This window comes from Candoia aspera, chromosome 2, assembly GCF_035149785.1.
Source record: "Candoia aspera isolate rCanAsp1 chromosome 2, rCanAsp1.hap2, whole genome shotgun sequence".
Classification (NCBI taxonomy): Eukaryota; Metazoa; Chordata; class Lepidosauria; order Squamata; family Boidae; genus Candoia; species Candoia aspera.
Genome location: NC_086154.1, coordinates 126359466 through 126379840, shown reverse-complemented (window position 1 = coordinate 126379840; position 20375 = coordinate 126359466). Strand labels below are relative to the sequence as shown.

General features: G+C 42.8%; 1 protein-coding gene across 1 annotated transcript in view; it reads right to left on the bottom strand.

The window, feature by feature from the left end:
- CRLF3 (cytokine receptor like factor 3) overlaps positions 1-19695 on the bottom strand; it is a 41834-nt gene extending 22139 nt beyond the window's left edge. Inside the window, exons 1-4 of the mRNA XM_063293574.1 lie at positions 19482-19695; positions 5014-5221; positions 2436-2523; positions 1370-1547 (exon numbers count right to left, since the gene is read on the bottom strand). Of these exons, the coding sequence (XP_063149644.1) occupies positions 1370-1547; positions 2436-2523; positions 5014-5221; positions 19482-19598 (591 nt within the window). The 5' untranslated portion in view covers positions 19599-19695. The remainder of the gene's footprint in view (positions 1-1369; positions 1548-2435; positions 2524-5013; positions 5222-19481) is intronic.
- Positions 19696-20375: the final 680 nt, after the last annotated feature.

Genomic DNA, 20375 nt, shown 5'->3' with positions numbered 1-20375 from the left:
CTTTCACTGCCTCTACATTTTCTCCCTCTATTTGCCAGTTATCAATCAAGCTGGTTGTCATAATCTTGGTTTTTTTGAGGTTTAGTTGCAAGCCAGCTTTTGCACTTTCTTCTTTCACCTTCATCATAAGGCTCCTCAGTTCCTCTTCGCTTTCAGCCATCAAAGTGGTATCATCTGCATATCTGAGATTGTTAATGTTTCTTCCAGCAATTTTAACTCCAGCCTTGGATTCCTCAAACCCAGCATGTCGCATGATGTGTTCTGCGTACAAGTTGAATAGGTAGGGTGAGAGTATACAGCCCTGCCATAATCCTTTCCCAATCTTAAACCAGTCCGTTGTTCCGTGGTCTGTTCTTACTGTTGCTACTTAGTCGTTATACAGATTCTTCAGGAGGCAGACAAGATGACTTGGTATCCCCATACCGCTAAGAACTTGCCACAATTTGTTATGGTCCACACAGTCAAAGGCTTTAGAATAGTCAATAAAACAGAAATAGATGTTTTTCTGAAACTCCCTGGCTTTTTCCATTATCCAGCGGATATTGGCAATTTGGTCCCTAGTTCCTCTGCCTTTTCTAAACCCAGCTTGTACATCTGGCAATTCTCGCTCCATGAACTGCTGAAGTCTACCTTGCAGGATCTTGAGCATTACCTTACTGGCATGTGAAATGAGTGCCACTGTTCGATAGTTTGAACATTCTTTAGTGTTTCCCTTTTTTGGTATGGGGATGTAAGTTGATTTTTTCCAATCTGATGGCCATTCTTGTGTTTTCCAAATTTGCTGGCATATAGCATGCATTACCTTGACAGCATCATCTCGCAAGATTTTGAACAGTTCAGCTGGGATGCCGTCGTCTCCTGCTGCCTTGTTATTAGCAATGCTTCTTAAGGCCCACTCAACCTCACTCTTCAGGATGTCTGGCTCTAGCTCACTGACCACACCGTCAAAGCTATCCCCGATATTGTTATCCTTCCTATACAGATCTTCCGTATATTCTTGCCACCTTTTCTTGATCTCTTCTTCTTGTTAGGCCCTTGCCATCTTTGTTTTTGATCATACCCATTTTTGCCTGGAGCCAGTTATCAGACTGCTATTAAATTAGTTATAATGTAATGAGAATGCTATATCAAATAGAAATGAATAGCCACATAATAACCACTATTTGTAGTAATAACCACTATCTACCTACACTCTACTCTCAAGGAAGAGACTTTAATGCGATGGGAAGCATCCCAAATCTCTTCCTCATAATGTGTTTCTGCCCAGTAGTTAGTTTGCCTATCACAAAATCACCACCAGATTGTTGTGTTAAGCACAACACAAAAGAACAGACATATATAATATCTGATCCTGAAAATGTTAACTCACCTTGCACCACCGTACTAAGATCCCCCCAGGCTTCTCAATCAGTTCTTCTATTTGTATAGGTGGCCGAGATGCTACAGTTCCATGGCTAAAGATATAGCTTTTCATTATTGTAAGAAAGGAGTCATCCAACTGAGCAGATAAGCAAGCCACATCAACCAGCGATGGCACTTCAGGTAAACTAAAGAGAGGAAATGTTATCAATACATAGTAGACGAGCAATTCTTTTCATTCAGATCCTTTAACAATGTAAGCAAGGGTTTGGAATGCTTGATTTGTTTAGAGATGGATCTCTTTTTTAAAAATGTGTTAGATTAATTTCTCTAGCTGCTCTACTCTGTATCTTACTTCGTCTTTATTTTGATCATATAGAGAAGCATATCAAAACAGGTGTAAAACATTAGGCTATGGATTTCTGTTCACCAACCCTACCTCCATAAGGTTGGAGGCAGGGCTCTAGCATCACCTCCTCTGTACCTATAGCTCTGCATCTGGTGCTTCCCAAATTAATCTAACATGAACCTGAAAAGTTTAAAGGTGGTGAAGATGGAATGAAAGAAATTCCGGATCAGTTAAGTTTCTGGCCGAGGAAAAATTCAGAAAATTTATTGGGCTGGTTTAACTAACATCTGTCTCATTGTGGGGACAATTTTCTCCCTTAAAATAATAATTTTGAGAGTATCAAATACTGCTACATTCTATTCTGCTTTGCTAATTCATTATTATAATAACTGTGAGATTTTTGAAGTGCTCCGATTTCCCATTAGGGTGGATCTGCTTGTAGCTGAAGATTAATTTATTTGGTTACTCATCCGAAAGGAAAGCTTTTCAATGTATGTCAATGATCATCTGAGTATTTGTCCAAGGATGCTATCCGAAGGTTAGAAGTTGCTGGTATAAGCATCAGTCCTGCTATATGAGTAGATCAAGTAGTCTAAACTGTACCTAAGAAACAGAAGCTCTGTGTCATTCACATACAATACCCTAAGTGGAAAAGGGGCCTCTAAAACCCAAGGGCAGCTCAGTCAGCCTCTGACTATGAAAATCCAACCCCAGTCTTGGCTCTTACCTGTCCAGCTGAATACGCAAAGCCTTTTTTGTAAAACTGCACAGCTTGTCACTGTTCTCCCCTGTAACCCCACAAATGGCACTTTCACCTGTAATGCAACAGCAGAAGAGATTCCTACTAAGAAGGGAGTCCTGGGCATCACAGCAAAGGACAACTGATCCACGGGCTTCTGTAACATTCACTTCTCCTTTGCAGACGTTTATCCGAAGTGTAAACTTAGAGGTACATTCACAACCTCTGAGGTCCAAATGCTATGGATCATCAGATAAACTCTGACCACAGTGGCTTTACTGGCAATTGGTTTTTTAGGGCATTGGGGAACTCTGTTAGAAGGTTACAGGAGCAAGGGCCAGTGAACAAAGTTGAGACAATTCTGTGATTCAATAGGCTCATGTGTGTGGTTACCAACTTCTTCCCCACTGCAGAGCCTGTGTCAATGTTTTGCCCCTACATCTCTCTCTACACTGCTTGATGTAGCTGAAGGGAAGGAAGGGGAAGAACATGCCAGTGTCTTATGATGTCCTCTGCCTTGCACTGGCTGATGCTGTTTCTGTGAGCCGATCCACAATTTTCATGTCTGTCTGCTAGACTGTCAAGCTTAGGAAGTTGCTGTTCAACATCCAAAAGCCAGAGGTTCATCAGCAACTTTTTCATTACTTCCTTCTATCTTCCACCACCATTCTCCAAACAATTCAGGAGGATTGGAGAATGAGGAATAATACAGGGTATGTTACAATGATATCTTGGCTTAATGAGACAAAATATAAATGCATGCACATTCTCCACTGGAACCAGAATTAAATCAGGAATTTTCCACTTCATTCAAATAGAGAAATGATGGCTACTAGTTTGGGAAAAAAGAAAACCAGTAAATTAACTTCCAACTATTGGTTTTATATACTGGCTTGTCCCGAAGTTTATACCTATGGTTTCCTTGGCTGAGTTAAAACGAGAGCTATGGTTAATTAAAGGCTGCCTGATTGTCTGGATTACACTGTGAAAGAAAGAGGAAATGGCTACCTTTGAAAGCAAACACACACACACACACAAACCCTCTTGTTCTGAGTGTAGCTTTTTAAACAAAACAATTCAATGGTAGTCACATATACACTGACAAATCTATATAAAAGGAGAAGAAAGGTCCTCTTTAGCCTCTGATGTATGTAAGTTACCCTGGAACTCCTACAGAAAAGGCAGGATATAAATCTAATAAATCCTCCTCCTCCTCCTCCTCCTGTTTTCCTCTCAACTTCCTTTGGTGTTTGAAAGGCTTTCACACCCCATATGGCATGTGTGCTAAGGAGATTCTGCTCCTCAGAGGATAACACCACTGTTATAATGGATCAAAAACAATCCAATTTTAAAGCAAGGAGAAAAAAAAATACAAACGAAGTATCTTCTCTTCCAAAGAAAATGGAATTTAAGAACAGTGGCTGTTACATTTTAAATTTCATAATGGTTTAATTGCTGCAAATCACCTGGAGTGTTCAGACAAAAAGAAAGATGAGGCATAAATCCAATAAGCAAACAAACACAATAGGTAAAATCAGTCTTTTTTGCCCAGTGATAATTTCCAATGTTTATTTGATCATCTAGGACAAGAGAGCAAACTCTAAGCTTCACTAAGTTCATCCTTAGACAAGGAGATCCTAGTTTCAAAAAGAAGCAAATGTTTAGCAGGTTTGATTTTGTGGTTCTAATTCTAAACATCTTCAATCAAATCATTTCACCACTACCAAATCGCAAGAAGGAAGGCAAAGCAACATGCTGACTCACATCTCTGCAACAGCATTGCTAGGCAAGATATGTGACACAATCTCCTTTTGTTCACTATTCCCTGCCCTTCATCCCTGAAGCAAGGAAATGCTGACTAGGACAACATCAAAGCTTGTTTAATTAAGTGCTATTGTGGTATTGGAGGAGAAGGCCCAGGAGAAGCAATGACAAGCAGTTGCAGGACTGTTGACAGCTCTTATATATTCCCCCCTTGTCCCAGTTCTTTTCATGGAAGTTCTTGCAATCCTATTCAACAGACAAAACAATTGAACAGATATGTTTAATTTGCTTTTTTGATTAAGATATCCTGAATTCTCAGTATATTGCAATCTGTTTCTGTTCAATGGTAGCATGAACATGCTTTATATTCTATGCATAATTATCTATTTGTTTGATTTATGCACTGCCTTTCCTACAAAAGCTCAAAGTGGCAAATTCAATACTCTCTCCTTGATTTTTTTCCCACAACAGTAGTGAGGAAGGATCAATTAAATTATATGAACTGGCCCAACTTTACCCAGCACATTTTACACCTCAGGATGGATTTGAACCTGGGTCTTCCCAGTCCTAGTCCAACAACTTATTTATTTCTTCAAAATATAAGCCACCTTGAGTGTCCAAGCAACTCTTAACCATACATCTTCACATGCAGAAGCATTATGCAAAAAGGACCAGTTTAGATCTCCACCCACACATGGAGTATCTCTGGCAGACAGGTGGAACTACCAAGTCCAATAGTTTCCCAGATGCTTTCAGTGACCATAAGGTTCAAAGAAAATGTTTTAAATGTAGATTCTCCTACCTTCCTGGACAAGTTCATTGGCTGTCCCAACTCCATGTTCTATGAGCTTCTGGCACTCATCCAATGGTTTGATACTTTCCTGTTCTATGCCATCCACTTCCTGGAGCAAGGAGATCAGTCGTTCATCCAGCAACTTCTTCAAGGTCCCTTTTAAGTCATTGAAATGCTGTTCCAGCACCTCCCTGGTTTGTGCAGCACTGCTTTTAATCTGAAAGGAGAAAAAGAAATCAGCAGAAAGGCCTTGAGTGAGATTGGCTCAAAGCAGAAGGCTCTTACCACACTGAATTTGCTAGCAGCAAGACTGCTAAGCTTGACCTTATCAATCTCAGAACAACTGTAGTCAAGTCAGGTGAATTAAAATATCTCAGAGTGAATGAATTCGCTTCACCATATGGTCCCACAAAGTAAGTGAAGAATATTAGACTCTTCCAAAAATTCAGCACCTCCGCAAAGCAAAGCAAAAGTCTAAAATAAAGACGCACACATTTTGCTGAGTATGCCCAGATAGGTTTTTATAAGTTTCTTTTTGCTGATTCCTAAAACTGCTTTATTTACCACATAAAGATGTTCATGGTTATGCAGTAACCTTAACAGAGGAAACCCCAAACCCAACGGTTGCCTAGCTTTGCTGTAAGCCACCATTTTCAAGCCACAATGGTTGGATTCACATTTTAAACTAGAACCAAATGAACCATATTTTGGGTTTGCATGACGTGTGAATTCAGCCATAAAATCAAGGCCCTTTGAATATGTGCAACTTACTCCAGCCAAAATGTACTTAGGATTGCAAAGTATATCAGCTTGCAGAAGTTGCTGAAATTATATTCTTGGGCTAAAAATTTGTTATATTATGTATTTCTGAAGGATTCACAGAACCACTCAGCACGATAGCACCAAATTACAGTCTGCAAACCAAAAGCAATAATTAAATCTGTATTCTAAGCATCAGCAGCAAGGTCCCTAAACTAAATTGCTTCCCCTCTCAAAGCTGGGGGACAATTAATAAGAAGACCTCTCAAACATGAAACAGTATAAACAAAAGTGAAGAAATAGTTGGGCACAGGACATTCTCATCCATTCCACATAGGACCAATAGCACCCCTTGAATTTTCTCCATGGCTAGAGTCACATGTCATGCCAAGCCATGGTTTACTGAAACAAGCCACAGAGCTTAATACAACCTATGTCTGGAACTAGGCAATTTGTAGCATTCCAGATGTTGTTGAACTCCCAACATCCCTTACCACTAGCCTTACTGGCTAGGGTTGTTCTAAGATGCAATTTATCAACTTCTGTAGTGCCATTGATTGAGTAACCATGCACTAAGCAATAAATCTTGGTTTACAAATCACTACAGTTGTTATTTGCATTGCAAAAAACCCTTCCAAACGAATCACATTCTGGCTTGGCATGATGCCTGATTCCAGATGTTTCTTTTCTCAATATTACCTCAGTTCAAGGGGGGAAAAGATAATGTAGATTAAGAAACAGCAGGAAATGAATGGCAATATGCCTAATTTATTCCAAGCAGAATGCTTTAATTTCAAAACAGGTATTCTGAAAAGAATTTTCACTGTTGTTTGGAAAATGCCTTCCAGAAAGAATGTTCATCCTTAAGTCAGTTCCAGGCTCCCACCTGACTCTTTATATCCAGCCTAGCAAGGCCATGTTCCCATGGCATACCATAAGAAAGGGTTATCATACACAGCTCATTGACCAGAGTTAGCCTTGAACTCAGTACAGCTGCAATTTCAGAAGACATCTGAACTGGAACCTCCAAGGAAGCAATTGTCATGTTACCCATTTCAGTGTTCTGTTAACATTGTAACGTTTCACATGTCATCTTCTGTTCCGTGTTACTTCGCCCATGCAGGCTTTTTCCATTCCTCCGCCCTCCGTTGTTTTGAGGGTTTGGAATGTATGTTTGGGTTTGCGCTCCTGCTCAAGGTTACTTTCCCAGGCGCGTCTAACGGTTCCTAGCACCTGGGAGGGGGTATGCACTGACAAGGGATGGGGGCGGAACTTGCTCACAGGCAATGCTTTTAAGTTTGTATTTGGCGCGCTTTTGCTCATTCTCAGCTTTCTCTGTATTTGCATACTATTCCTTTAATAAATCAGTTATCTTTAAGCCCGAGCTTGTGAGACTGAGTATTTGGGATTAGGCAACCATTACATAAAGCTGAGAATCATTTTAACCATCTTCCGCTAGCCCCGTCCAATCGTTGGATAAGAGGGAACGCTAGCGATGACCGAACATCAGCTTCGCGCAAGTGAAGGGAGCGAGGAAGAGCAGGAGGCGGCAAGGATCCGGCCAGCTCTAACCTCGAGAGCGCAAAGAGCGGCTCGTCGGGAGATGCGGGATGTCCAATTAGATGAGTTGCTGATATCCATGCAGGAGAGCCTCAGGAGTGAACATAAAACTGTAATGGAAAGAGCACCTGGGAGGGGGTCTCCACAATTATCCTGGGAGCCCGAAATTCCCTTGTCATCGAGGGTGGTGGTAACCAACCAACCCCTGGAAGAGCCGGTCACTCCTGCTCGTATGAGAGCATTAGAGGACAAAATGGATCTAATAGTGACAATCCTTAAGGATCTCCCCAGGGGTGCAGAGCCCACCCCGGAAGATTGGGAGGAAGAGCCGTCACAATACCCAAGGCATAGCACCCTGCCACCCAGGGGGAGAAGCAAGACTCGATCAACCCGTCAGGTGGGGGGGCGAGAGGCAAGACCTCCTAGGGATCGGCCACCCATGGGAGCTCGGCGTACGCTGACATTTACGGAGCCGCCACAGCCAGCTGAGCCGGTAAGAAACTTCCCACCGTTTGGAGTGAAGTTCGATGGGGATCCCACTACGTTCTCCTTCTTTATCACTAATGCTAAGAATTATATGGAGGATTGGGGCCGGAACCTTCGGTCAGAACATGGCAAAATCAATTTTATTGCCAACAAACTGAGAGGGAGGGCAGCTGATTGGTATGTGCAGCTGTGCCAGACCGAGGCAGCAGAGTTAGAGGACTTCGATGACTTTTTGTGGGCACTTAAACAGCATTTCGAAGACCCTCTAGCCCAAGAAACAGCTAAAAACGCCCTGAGGAAGCTCCACCAAGGGTCCCTCTCAGTTGCCAATTATGCGCTGGAATTTAAAGCGTTATCAGGGAAAGTAGAAGACTGGTCTGAGCCAACTTTAATTGAAATGTTTAAGCAAGGGCTAGAACCAGAAATCCTTCGTTGGGCACTAGGAAGAGACGATCCTAAAACACTATACGGGTGGATCCAGTTGGCGGGCAGCGCAGAAAATGCCCTGCAAACCTATGCCCATACCAAAGAGCTTAGACAATCCCGACTTGCCAGAGGAGCGCGCACGACTGGACTTGCTAGCCGCCCCAAACCAAAAGCCTGGGAAGAGGAAAGGGAACGCCGGTTCTCCAAAGGTCAATGCTTGAGATGTGGGAAGGAAGGGCATCGAGCCACGTCGTGCCCCAGACGCCGTCCAGAAGAACGACAGACGAAACCTGCAGTAAAGTCGCCTGCTCTACCACGGAAACTGAAAGCTGCCGTCGCAGAACTGAACCCACCAGAACTACCCTTCGGGGAAGAGGAAGAAGAGTTGCAATTTGAACAGCCGGCGGGAAAAGCCTACCACCTGCCCTGAAGGGCGCCCTAGGGCAGGTGGAAGAAACCGGGCATAACCACGATTCGGTGAGTGGAAACTTCCCTACACTGACTGTAAAAGTTAAACTGGGATCAAAAACCAAAACTGTGGAAGTTTGGGCCATGCTCAACTCAGGCTGCTCCCGTTCCCTTATGCACCCTGATGTCGTAGCGGCTCTGGAACTACCCACGTTTCCTTTGCCAAGACCTATGATTTTCACCCAATTGGATGGAACTACGGCGGGAGGGAAAGCAGTCATTCATTCCACGGGGCTAGTCGCCTTGCAGATGGGATCCCATCAGGAAAAACTGCCCTTTGTTGTAGCTCCAGTGGGGGGTCCTCTGGTTATATTAGGTATGCCTTGGTTTGTACAACAAAATCCTTTTATCAACTGGCTACATAGAACTGTGACTTTTGCGGATGGATTTTACAAGGTACCCGAAAAGGATCTACTGGAAGACATGGAGGGTGGAGGGGTAGCGTATACTACTGTACAAACGCTTCAACCGCTTGAGGGACTACCCAGTCAGTATCAGGATCTTGCTGAGGTATTTGGGGAAAAGGAAGCAGATCGCTTGCCACCCCACCGAAAAACGGACTGTGCCATTGAATTCTTACCAAATGTAAAGTTACCTCACCCAAAAATATACCCCATGTCTCCCAAAGAGCTCACTACGCTAAGGGAGTTCATTGACAAAAACCTAGCTAGGGGTTTCATTGAGCCTGCTAACTCCCCGGTGGGAGCCCCTGTCCTATTCAGGCCAAAAAAGGATGGGTCATTAAGACTTTGTACAGATTTTTGCGGGCTCAATGCGGTCTCAATATTAAATAAATATCCTTTGCCCCTGATCAAAGATATGTTGTCACATCTGGCCAGAGGCAAAATCTTCTCAAAACTGGATTTGAGAGAAGCCTATTTTCGCATTCGTATAAGGGAAGGGGATGAGTGGAAAACAGCGTTTAACTGTCCTCTTGGGGCTTTCCAATACAAAGTCTTACCCTTTGGTTTATCGGGGGCACCTGGGGTTTTTATGCAACTTATCAATGAGGTCTTGCACGACCACCTATTTAAGGGGGTACTGGTATATTTGGATGATGTATTAATTTATACTGAAACCATGTCAGAACATATCCACTTGGTGCGTCAGGTGTTGGCTAAATTGAAAAAAGCAGAGTTGTATGCTAAACTATCAAAATGTGCCTTCCATCAGTCACAAATTGATTATCTGGGCTATCGAATTTCCGCTAAGGGCATTGAGATGGACCCTGCAAAAGTGGAAGCTATTGTGGCATGGGAGCCTCCCCGCACCAGGAGACAATTACAAAGTTTCCTCGGATTCGCCAATTTTTATCGGGCATTTGCCCAAAATTTCGTGGAAATCGCCCTCCCCCTTACTGAACTGTTAAAAACCAAAGGACAGGGGGATACGCGACGTTCAAAGAACCCAGGAGCGCTCCTTAAATGGACTACGACCTGTCAGCAGGCGTTCGAAGCGCTCAAACAAATCTTCACCACAGAGCCAATTTTACAGCATCCAGACCCCTCTAAACCATTCGTGGTACAAGTGGATGCTTCTGATTTTTCCATTGGAGCGCTCTTGCTACAATCTGACCACTCTGGCACCTTAAAACCCTGTGCTTACCTCTCCCGCAAATTCACCGAAACAGAGAGGAGATGGCATGTTTGGGAAAAAGAGGCTTTTGCTGTAAAAACTGCTTTAGAAACGTGGCGACACTTATTAGAAGGGACTTCCAACCCTTTTGAAGTCTGGACTGACCACAAAAATCTGGAAGCCCTAAGCACCAGTCGCAAACTTAGCCCCAAACAGCTGCGCTGGGCTGAGTTTTTCAGCCGCTTTGACTTCACCCTTAAATTCATACCAGGCAAGAAGAACTTTTTAGCTGATGCGCTCTCCCGCCGATCCCAAGATGCTGGCCCAGGGCCAACGGTCCAAGGAACAGTCTGGACCGAAAAACAATTAAGTTTGGCAGCGGTAACGCGCAGTCAGACGTGAGCGCAGCAAACACAACCTCCAGCCGCTCCACCCCCCAGCCGCTCGCCAGGCTTGTCAATTCCCTCAGATTTGCAACAACAGTTGCTTCTCCACCTTAAAACAGATACTTGGTTGCAAGCTAATCGAAACACTCTAACTTTCACCGACGATCTTGCCTGGCACAACGATCGTCTCTATATACCCGAGGCTTTGCGAAAGACAATACTCCAGCACTGCCACGATGACAAGCTGGCTGGACATTTTGGCTACTTAAAAACCCTTCACCTTGTTCGCCGGCAATTCTGGTGGCCAACATTGCTTAAAGACATTAAGACTTATGTCACATCGTGCCCTGTTTGTGCAGCAATAAAGCGAAAAACGGGCAAACCTCAGGGTCTCCTTCAACCAGTCGCCACCCCATCTGTCCCCTGGCAGGACATATCCATGGACTTTATCGTTGATCTACCCCCTAATCAACGAAAAACAGTCATTTGGGTGGTCAAAGATTTTTTCTCGAAGCAAGCCCATTTCATCCCATGCGCGTCTATCCCCACCGCGCAACAGCTGGCACGCCTCTTCCTCGTCCACGTGTACCGCCTCCATGGTATCCCCGCCCGTTTGGTGAGTGACAGGGGCACACAATTTACGTCACAGTTCTGGCGGGCATTTTTGAAACTTCTAGGCACCAAGCAAGCCCTATCCACCGCGTGGCATCCGGAGACGGACGGCTCTACAGAGGCGGTTAACTCTACACTGGAACAATATCTCCGAGCTTTTGTTAATTACCAGCAAGACAATTGGGACAATTGGGTTAATTACCAGCAAGACAATTCATCAAAGCACTGGTCAAGTTCCTTTTAAAACAGTTTTTGGCCGCGATTTCGTTCCCATTCCTGACCTTCCTCATCCACAACCTCTGCCAGCTTCCCTCACTGACTGGGCCAACTCTCTCAAACACTCCTGGCTTAACATTCAACAAGCTCTCCACCATGCCCAGACTACTTACAAACACCATGCCGACGCCAAGCGCTCACCTGAACCATCGTTTACTGTCGGGGATAAAGTCTACTTATCCACCAAATTTCTCAAGTCCCCACAACCTTCCAAAAAACTTGGCCCTAAGTTCGTGGGTCCTTTTCCAATTGTGGCACAAATTAACCCTGTTACTTTTAAACTTGCATTGCCTCACAACCTCAAACGTTTACATCCTGTTTTCCATTGCAGTTTACTCAAGCCCTACCTGCCATCGGACCGCTGGCATCCTCAACCCGTTCCACCACCTCCTCTCATGATTGATAACCAACAACACTTCGAGGTGACTTCTATCCTGGACTCTCGCCGCCAGCGCTCCGCTTTGCAGTACCTCGTTCGTTGGAAACATTTCCCTCATCCTGAATGGGTCGCTGCTCCTGACGTACTTTCACCTCGCCTAGTAGCCCAATTTCACTCTGCCTATCCTGACAAACCTGCTCCATAGCATTCTTTTGGAGAGGGGGCGATATGTCATGTTACCCATTTCAGTGTTCTGTTAACATTGTAACATTTCACATGTCATCTTCTGTTCCGTGTTACTTCGCCCATGCAGGCTTTTTCCATTCCTCCGCCCTCCGTTGTTTTGAGGGTTTGGAATGTATGTTTGGGTTTGCGCTCCTGCTCAAGGTTACTTTCCCAGGCGCGTCTAACGGTTCCTAGCACCTGGGAGGGGGTATGCACTGACAAGGGATGGGGGCGGAACTTGCTCACAGGCAATGCTTTTAAGTTTGTATTTGGCGCGCTTTTGCTCATTCTCAGCTTTCTCTGTATTTGCATACTATTCCTTTAATAAATCAGTTATCTTTAAGCCCGAGCTTGTGAGACTGAGTATTTGGGATTAGGCAACCATTACAGCAATGCTTTAAAGTCTAACTTCTGCAAATCCAAAACAGGGGCCATTTAAAACTCAAGTTAATCTCCAAATCTAATTAAAGAACTACACCCAACTGGGGAAGGGGAGGGAAAGATGGTGGTCAAAGTATCTGCCTTCACTCTTTCCTGTGGTGTAGCATCTGATGCCAACACAATCTGAAAGTAAGAAAACAAAGTTCATAGCACATATATCTGAAGGCAAGTCCACTTTAATTCCTTTTTTCCAGCTGTTTATTTATGGACCTGATATAATGTGGTAAGAAAAGGCCATGGTACAGAGAGAATAGAGTAAGCAAGTTTTCTTAGCAAGTAACCACATTTGGAACTTCAGGAGCATGTCGTGACTGCTGTCACGAAATGCCTGCAAGGATGACTGTTCCAAGCCTCAGAACCCTGATTGCAATGGCAAAGGTTTCTCCCCACTGACTGTTCTAGATACCCAGAATATTCTGTAGCATCTCAACCTACTTTTGCCATTTTATCTGGGCAGTCACTCATCATTCCTCTCCACCTCAAAGAATGCCTAGAGGATCTATGAATAAAAGAAAGAAGTGTAATAATGTGCCCTGCAACCTGCAAGCTTTTTATGCATCTGGTTTTTAATTAAAAGTTAGAGTACAAAACCTGAGGTGTGCAGAGGCAGGGCCCATGGCACCATAAGGTTTAATCAAATTTTTAAAATTCTGATTAGGAAGGAAATCAGTCATGCACCGTTAGTTACAAGGGGGAAAAGGCTTGTCGTACTGAAAAGCTGCAGCAAAGCTAGCCAGAAGTAGCTTCTTGATCTGTTTAAGTACTAACAAACAACACAGGATGTTTTACTCTGGTCAGGTTATGAAAAGCTGACTTCCTCTTTATGTCACATTTTAGGACTTTGTAGTCCCTGTGCAGTCAGTTTTGTTATTTCAATTCTTCATGACAAAAAGAAGGAAGTATATGCCTACATACATAACAAACACAGAGGTGGCAGGAAAGATGAAATAATCATGTTCTTTTTTTAAAAAAAAACCTCTTTTAAGTCTTGAACATGAGGCTATGAAATGAGTGCTGGGCAGGGTGGAAATTACATCTGAAAGACCAGGTGGAGGGCCCTGGAAGGCTGGATGGTGGCCTAGATGTAAGAGTTCTGGATTACACGAATGTAATTCTTCACACTGTGGTGGATAAATACGGCATTATGTAAGAAAAGCTCTCCTGGCATGGCCATGCGTGACAACAGCACAGTACTAGGGCCACTGCAGTGAGAAAGAGTGGAAGAGAACAGTACAGCTTACTTTCCTTTCTCTCTACTTGCTATCAATTCCTTTCCCATTGCCACAAAACACCAGCAGAAGACATTAGAGCATGAGCAAGTTGTTATCAGAGCACGCATGAGGATGCAGGAGTTAGTTGCAGTGAACTAGACTGCAGTGCAGAGGTAGGGTTGAAGTCAATGGAGGAACAGCAACCAAAGTTATGCTAGCAGCCGATCAGGATCTTACTGACCTACAAGAACATTACCATCTGAAGACTTATGTGTCTATTCGGGTACATGTTCTTCATAGAGGACAAAATAATGATTAAGAACAGGATGCCAGTTTGCATCAGAGAAAACACTCTTTTCAAGCAGCCAGAATCAGGACCAGATCAGATTGATACACAGTTTAACAGTCTCGAGGTTACTCAGATTTTTCATCTTCTGCTTATACTGTTCTAGTCTGCAAGTGATTAACAGAAGTTACACATCAGTCAGTAGGTTGGTAAAAGTAAAGATGACAAAAATCCTTATGAGTCAAGACTGACTCCTGGTGATTTCATAAATACATCCACCTAGTTTTTGTGGCAACAGTTCTGAAGTGATTTGTTTGCCATTGTCTTATTCTCATTCTTTTTTTCAACCTCCTGGTCTACCTACAGCCCTGAAATTCCCCAATGGTTTCCCATCCAAGTATTAACCAGTCTGACAGAAAATATTATATAGTAGTTACTTCTGTAGACTGATTTGCTAGGATTGCAAGGACATGCTCACACCATATTTCCAAATGCAAACAGGGTTTTATTTCTAAGATGTAGTCATGGATATGTGACTATAGGAAACTATCTTTCTCTTACAGGGACTGGAAGCAGATGGGAGATGCCAGGAACTGAACTAAGGCTATTTGCAGGCACAACATGCGCTCTGATAGCGATCTTTGAATAAAAGTAATTGTCCTTCTGTAATGTTCTATAGCACAAAACAGAATGGGCTCATTAGCCCCAGGATGAAACTTACTGAAATTTGTTTATTAAATCAGTCTTCCCCTGCCTGGTGTCCTCAGTATGTACTGGGGCTACAACTGTCAGCAAGCATGGCCAATCTATTCCCTAAAAATTACAGTAAGGCAGATTTTTTTTTACGAAGAAGCTGACACTGTATTTCCCTCCCCTTAGAAAAATCAGCATGGAAGCACATAGTGAAGCTATATGAAAACCAAATTGTACAGTTGCCCTCTCCTAGATCAGAATATCTTTATTTATGACTGAACGCAGAATACTTTCCATTTTTCTCACCTCTGAAAGAGTGTCAGAAGAGCAATCTGGCCTGAAATTCATACCACAACACTACTGCATAGAACATGAGAACTCCTATCTATATGCCGGGTTCGATCAACACATTTTGAACTTTGAAAAAGCATCATGGGTACAACCACAAAATGACTGTAGTGGAGAAGAGGGTCACAACTAATCATAAAATGGTTGCTGTTGGATGTGCAGCCAACCAGAAGGACTCCATTTGCTAACCTCTGTTTTGCACACAGAAAAGTCAGGCGAAAAGAGAAAGAAAAAAAAAACATCCGGTTCACACATTTACTTATTGTTATGGTTAAGATCTGAACTGGGATGGGGAAATTCAGGTTCAAGTTCACCCAAAGCCAAGGAAGTTTACACAGCAAAGTCAATCATTTTCTCGTAGACCAACCTTACTGGTTGTTGTAGGGATAAAACAAAGGGAGATACCCATGCACGCTACTTGAGTACCTGGAGAAATGGCAGCATACAAATCTAACGAATTAGTATTATTTATGGCATATATGTCCCATCTATGCTCTGTAAGTTCAAGGCAGCCATCATAAAGAAGGGCCTCCTCAAATTTTATCCTCACAGCAACCACCTTGTGAATGGGTTGGACTATGGGTAGTCCTCGCTTACCAGTTGTCTCATTTAGCAACTGTTCAAAGTCACGACAGTGAAAAAAAAATCTTTGTGACCAATCCTTGCATCCTCACTTAATGACCAAATGGGAAGTGACATTGTAAATCCATCACGGTTATGTGATTATCTGCTTAGCGACTGCGGTGCTTAGCAACAGAGTTGCTGGCCCCAATTGTGGTGGCTAAGCAAGGAGATGGCTACCTGTATATATTACCTCTTAGCCCAAAGTCACCCCATCAGCTCCATAAGTGAGTGGAGACGTGTGCCTGGATCTCTCTGGTCCTAGTATTCACCCACTGAACTAAACAATTCCTTAGCCTACAATTTACTGTATTGAATAAGTTTGAATTGGGACGGTTCACATACAAAATTGTTAGCTATAAATGACAGTTTGAAAACTCACATAGCGCGGTTCATATAACATTTTCCACAAGGTTTGACTAAGAAGTTAGGAAAGATAGTTCTGAAATTCAACACAAATTCAACATTCTAACAAAAGGCAGAATCTAGAAAAGCAGATCACTGGGATGAAACTCATAAAATGATATTTAATCAAAAGGAATGTAAATCTTGCACTTTAGGCATTAAAAAACGGTGTGTGTGTGTGTGTGTGTGTGTGTGTGTGATGCGTTTGATTCACAGGCAGTTGATACAAAAAAAAAATCTTGGGCTTTCAGTGGAATGCAGACTAAATATGAGTCAGCAGTGTGATGCAGTTGTTTAAAAAAAAAAGTGTGTGTAGTCTTAGAAGCATTGGTCACGGAAATAATTCCACTGTATTCCATGTTACTTAGGCTGCATTTAGATCACTGGGCACAACATTTTAAGGACAGCAAGAGCTGGAATGCATTTATAGTAAAGCAACCAGGATACTGAGTGTCTGGAAAACCAAGCTCTAAGAGGAACAATGGAAGTACCTGAATATATTTATCCTGGAAATGAGAAGATGATGGGGGGAATATTGGAGCAATTTATAAATATCTGAATGCTATCACAGAAGACAGAGCTGAGGCCAGACAAGAACCTATGGGTAAAAATTATAAGAAAGCAGATTTCAGCTAAACTTAAGGAAAAAACCTACTAACAGTGAGAGCCATAGGCAGAACAGATTACCTGAAGAGCTAATAGGCTCTGTTTCATTGGAGATATTTAAGATGAAGCTGAACAGCCATGTCAACAATACACAAAAGCATCAGTCACACTGCAGATGCTTTGGATAGCAGAAGATTAGACTGGACTAATTTCAAGGCTCCTTACAACTCCATGATGCAGAGCAGAGGGACAGAATGAAAATGTTCATTTCTCTTGAGATACCCACCACCTTTAAGCCATCTCTCTTCCCTCCCCAAACTGGCAGCCATCCATCATGTGATTTAAACAACCCTATCCAGCTGGTCTTCCTAAGAACTGTAACATTAAGAATGCGTGTCTGAGCAGAATGTTTTCCTTCCATCTCCTTATATAATTTTCCAACGTCTTTTAGTTCGTAATGTTTAAATATAGAGAATGGTACCTTACATGGATATTTGATTTTTGACCATAGAATGGAGTAAAACAAACTTTAAATAAATGATTATACATATTTCCATGATTCAGCATCAAACAGGGAGTAACACAAGAATATATGATACCCCCTGACTGTTTAATGAATGTACTAATAAACATGTAAGTCAATCCTACAGGAAATCAACCCTGACAGTTCATTGGAAGGACAGATACTGAAGCTGAAGCTCAAATACTTTGGCCACCTAATGCAAAGAGAGGACTCACTGGAGAAGACCCTGATGCTAGAAAAGACTGAAGGCAAAAGGAGAAGGGGACAGCAGAGGATGAGATGGTTAGATAGCATCACTGATGCAATGAACATGAATTTGAGTAAACTCCAGGAGACAGTGGAGGACAGGAAGGCCTGGCATGCTATGAGCCATGGGGTCACGAAGAGTCGGACATGACTTAACGACTGAACAACAAAGGAATGCTTGCGATGTTAGAGGTATCTCGGGTAGAAGTATGAATGTGTGCATAGTTTTGAACATAGACTATGCCATGTTATTGACTGAGAACATGAATGATTGTAGCAAATGTTAAATTCATGCATCATAGTCAGATCTGTGATGCATGGTTCTCAATGTTAATACTGGAGACTAAAGAAATTGCATTTGACAGTGACAATAGAGTGAATTATTGCAAGATAGATATATATAAATATATGTATGTATGTTAAAAAAATCAGACCAAGTAGATGGTTTGAGTAGCTTGCTAAAATGTGTACGAACTATGAGAAAATGGAGGGAGAAATTTAAATGCACAGAAATATCTTGGTAGAAAGGCAATGGGTTTTATGTAATCTGTTCTACAGAATAAACGTCAGAAGAAGCAAACACGGCTTTTATATGCTTCTGTCAGTTCTGTTTGATCGCTGTGGAAATTGATTATGTCAGGATAAACATAAAAGTAAATTGGAGGCAGTGGGGATAGGTTACTTAACAAGTGTGCCCTGAAACAAGAAGAAATAGGGTCAAGAATGAATGAATGATAAGGTGCTGAATGAATGTGGATTGAATACAAAATAAGTGACCACGTGAAAAAGCACCTTGAGGTGGTTTCACCAGACAGAATCAATGAAAATCAAATTGTAAAACAAATACATGAAGGAAATGCAAATTTCTTGAGAGTAAGGGAGAGACTGAGGAAGTTTCAAGAACCTTTTAAAAATATGTGTTTATTGTATTGCCTGATGAGTGTTGGAGAATCTGAAACTGTAAACGTACAATATTTTGTAACATCAGTTAATCCTAACAAAGGAATCATCCTAATACAAAATATGTAATTTTTAACAACCAATTTGCATTTTTCTCTTCATAAACTGCATTGGTCATGTCTGGAAGTCCCATCACAATAAAAATCAATGTATAAGTAATTTATTTCAAAATATAAAAGCAAATATAAACGAACTACAGAGAAGAAGGGGCTCCAGTATTGCCTACCTCAGTGGAGACTGTTGTTGTCCACAGCTTTCTGCTTGGTTCAGTATTACCTCCCTGCATCATTCATTCTGTGATGCTCCTTCACACAAATTTACCTAAAAGCTTTCCAGTCCTTGCCAGTTCCCACCACAGCCCATGAATAAAAAGCAAGAGTGTACTGCAATTTTAGGGATGAGGTCACGGAAACTGGAGCTAACACTGCTTCTCTAGGCCCCATTATTTCTTGCCAGCATTATAGCAATGCTTTATCTATTATAACAGTTCTGCATTCCCATCCCACTCGTTTGGACCTAAACATGCTTCGAATTATAACAGACGGCAGTCCAGTTCTGGAATTATACTGTATTTCCCTTTCTGTGTCAGGCTGGAAACAGCCACTGCATGGAGAAAAGAAGCAATGCCGTACTTAGATAAGCTCTCAAGGGAAGTTCTACCTGCAAACTAGCTCTTAAAGAAACCGAACGGAAGGGGCAAGGCAATTACGCTTTATATTTCGCCAAAGGATGGCTGCCGAGCCATTCTGGCAATATTTTTGCAGATGGAAGTGTAAAGCTGCACTCGGATCTAGTAAAATGCCGCAGCACTTGCAAACTGAACAGGGAACACGCATCGCTTTCTATTTCTAGCTATCATAGGTTAGGGGAGACTAATGCATTGCATAAGGGTGTAGATTCCTCAGGTTCCCCGCATATCCGCTCCCCGCCCCAAAGCTGCAAGGATGACTCTCCAGACCGGCGCCGGCGGAATCCCGCCCGTTACCTGCTGGCGAGCCAGGTGCAGTCCTTTTAGGCGTTGCTGCAGCTCACGGCGGTAGGTACGCGCCGCCTCGATGCTCTCGTGCGCGTCCTGCAACAACGCCTCCGTCTCGAGCTCCATTTCCCCCGACTACAACCCACTGCCAGTCGGCAGCGAGAGCGGAAGGCCCCGCCACCCAGCCAAGCCCACTACTGGCAGTAGCTTCGCATCCGGAAGCGAAGAACATCCGGGCATCTCAATCTTTGGAGGACAGGAAAGTGGGCGGAGTCTCCGAGTTTTTCCACTCTGAAGTGGACATAACATGTGCCGTGAATTCGTATTTATATTTTTTTCGGAATTATCACTGATTCCAATTGTCTCTGAAGTAAGAATGAAGATTCTTCATAGCTGTTTTGTTTTCTGATTTTAACAGAAGTGAGGTAGTTAATCATAAAGGACTTTAAAAAAAAACCCAAATCTATGGTGGATGGGGAGGTATGTGTAAGAATAGGGTCATGATTTCGAGAAGCTACTTCATGAGTCTCTTATTTGAAGGAATACTTGATAGTTGCTCTTCCTCTCTAGGGACTTGCAGCATCCACCCACCCATTACAGAGGCAATACTAAACCTGGCCTCAATACTGTTATTGAGAAGGAGGGATTCTAGGGACAGTATATAATGACTCTAAATACATGTCTAAACATAGGCTTCTCAGCTAGCCAAGATGATGCTGAAATGATAAAAGTGCTGTGAAGTCACAATCCAAGTTACGCTGTTCCACATTGGGTTTGTGCGCTGTTGTATGCAAGTATGTAAGGGGAGCCTCGTGTGGCACAGAGTGGTAGGCGGCAGTATTGCGACCAAAACTCTCCCCACCACTCGAGTTTGATCCCAGCAGAAGCTGGATTCTCAGGTAG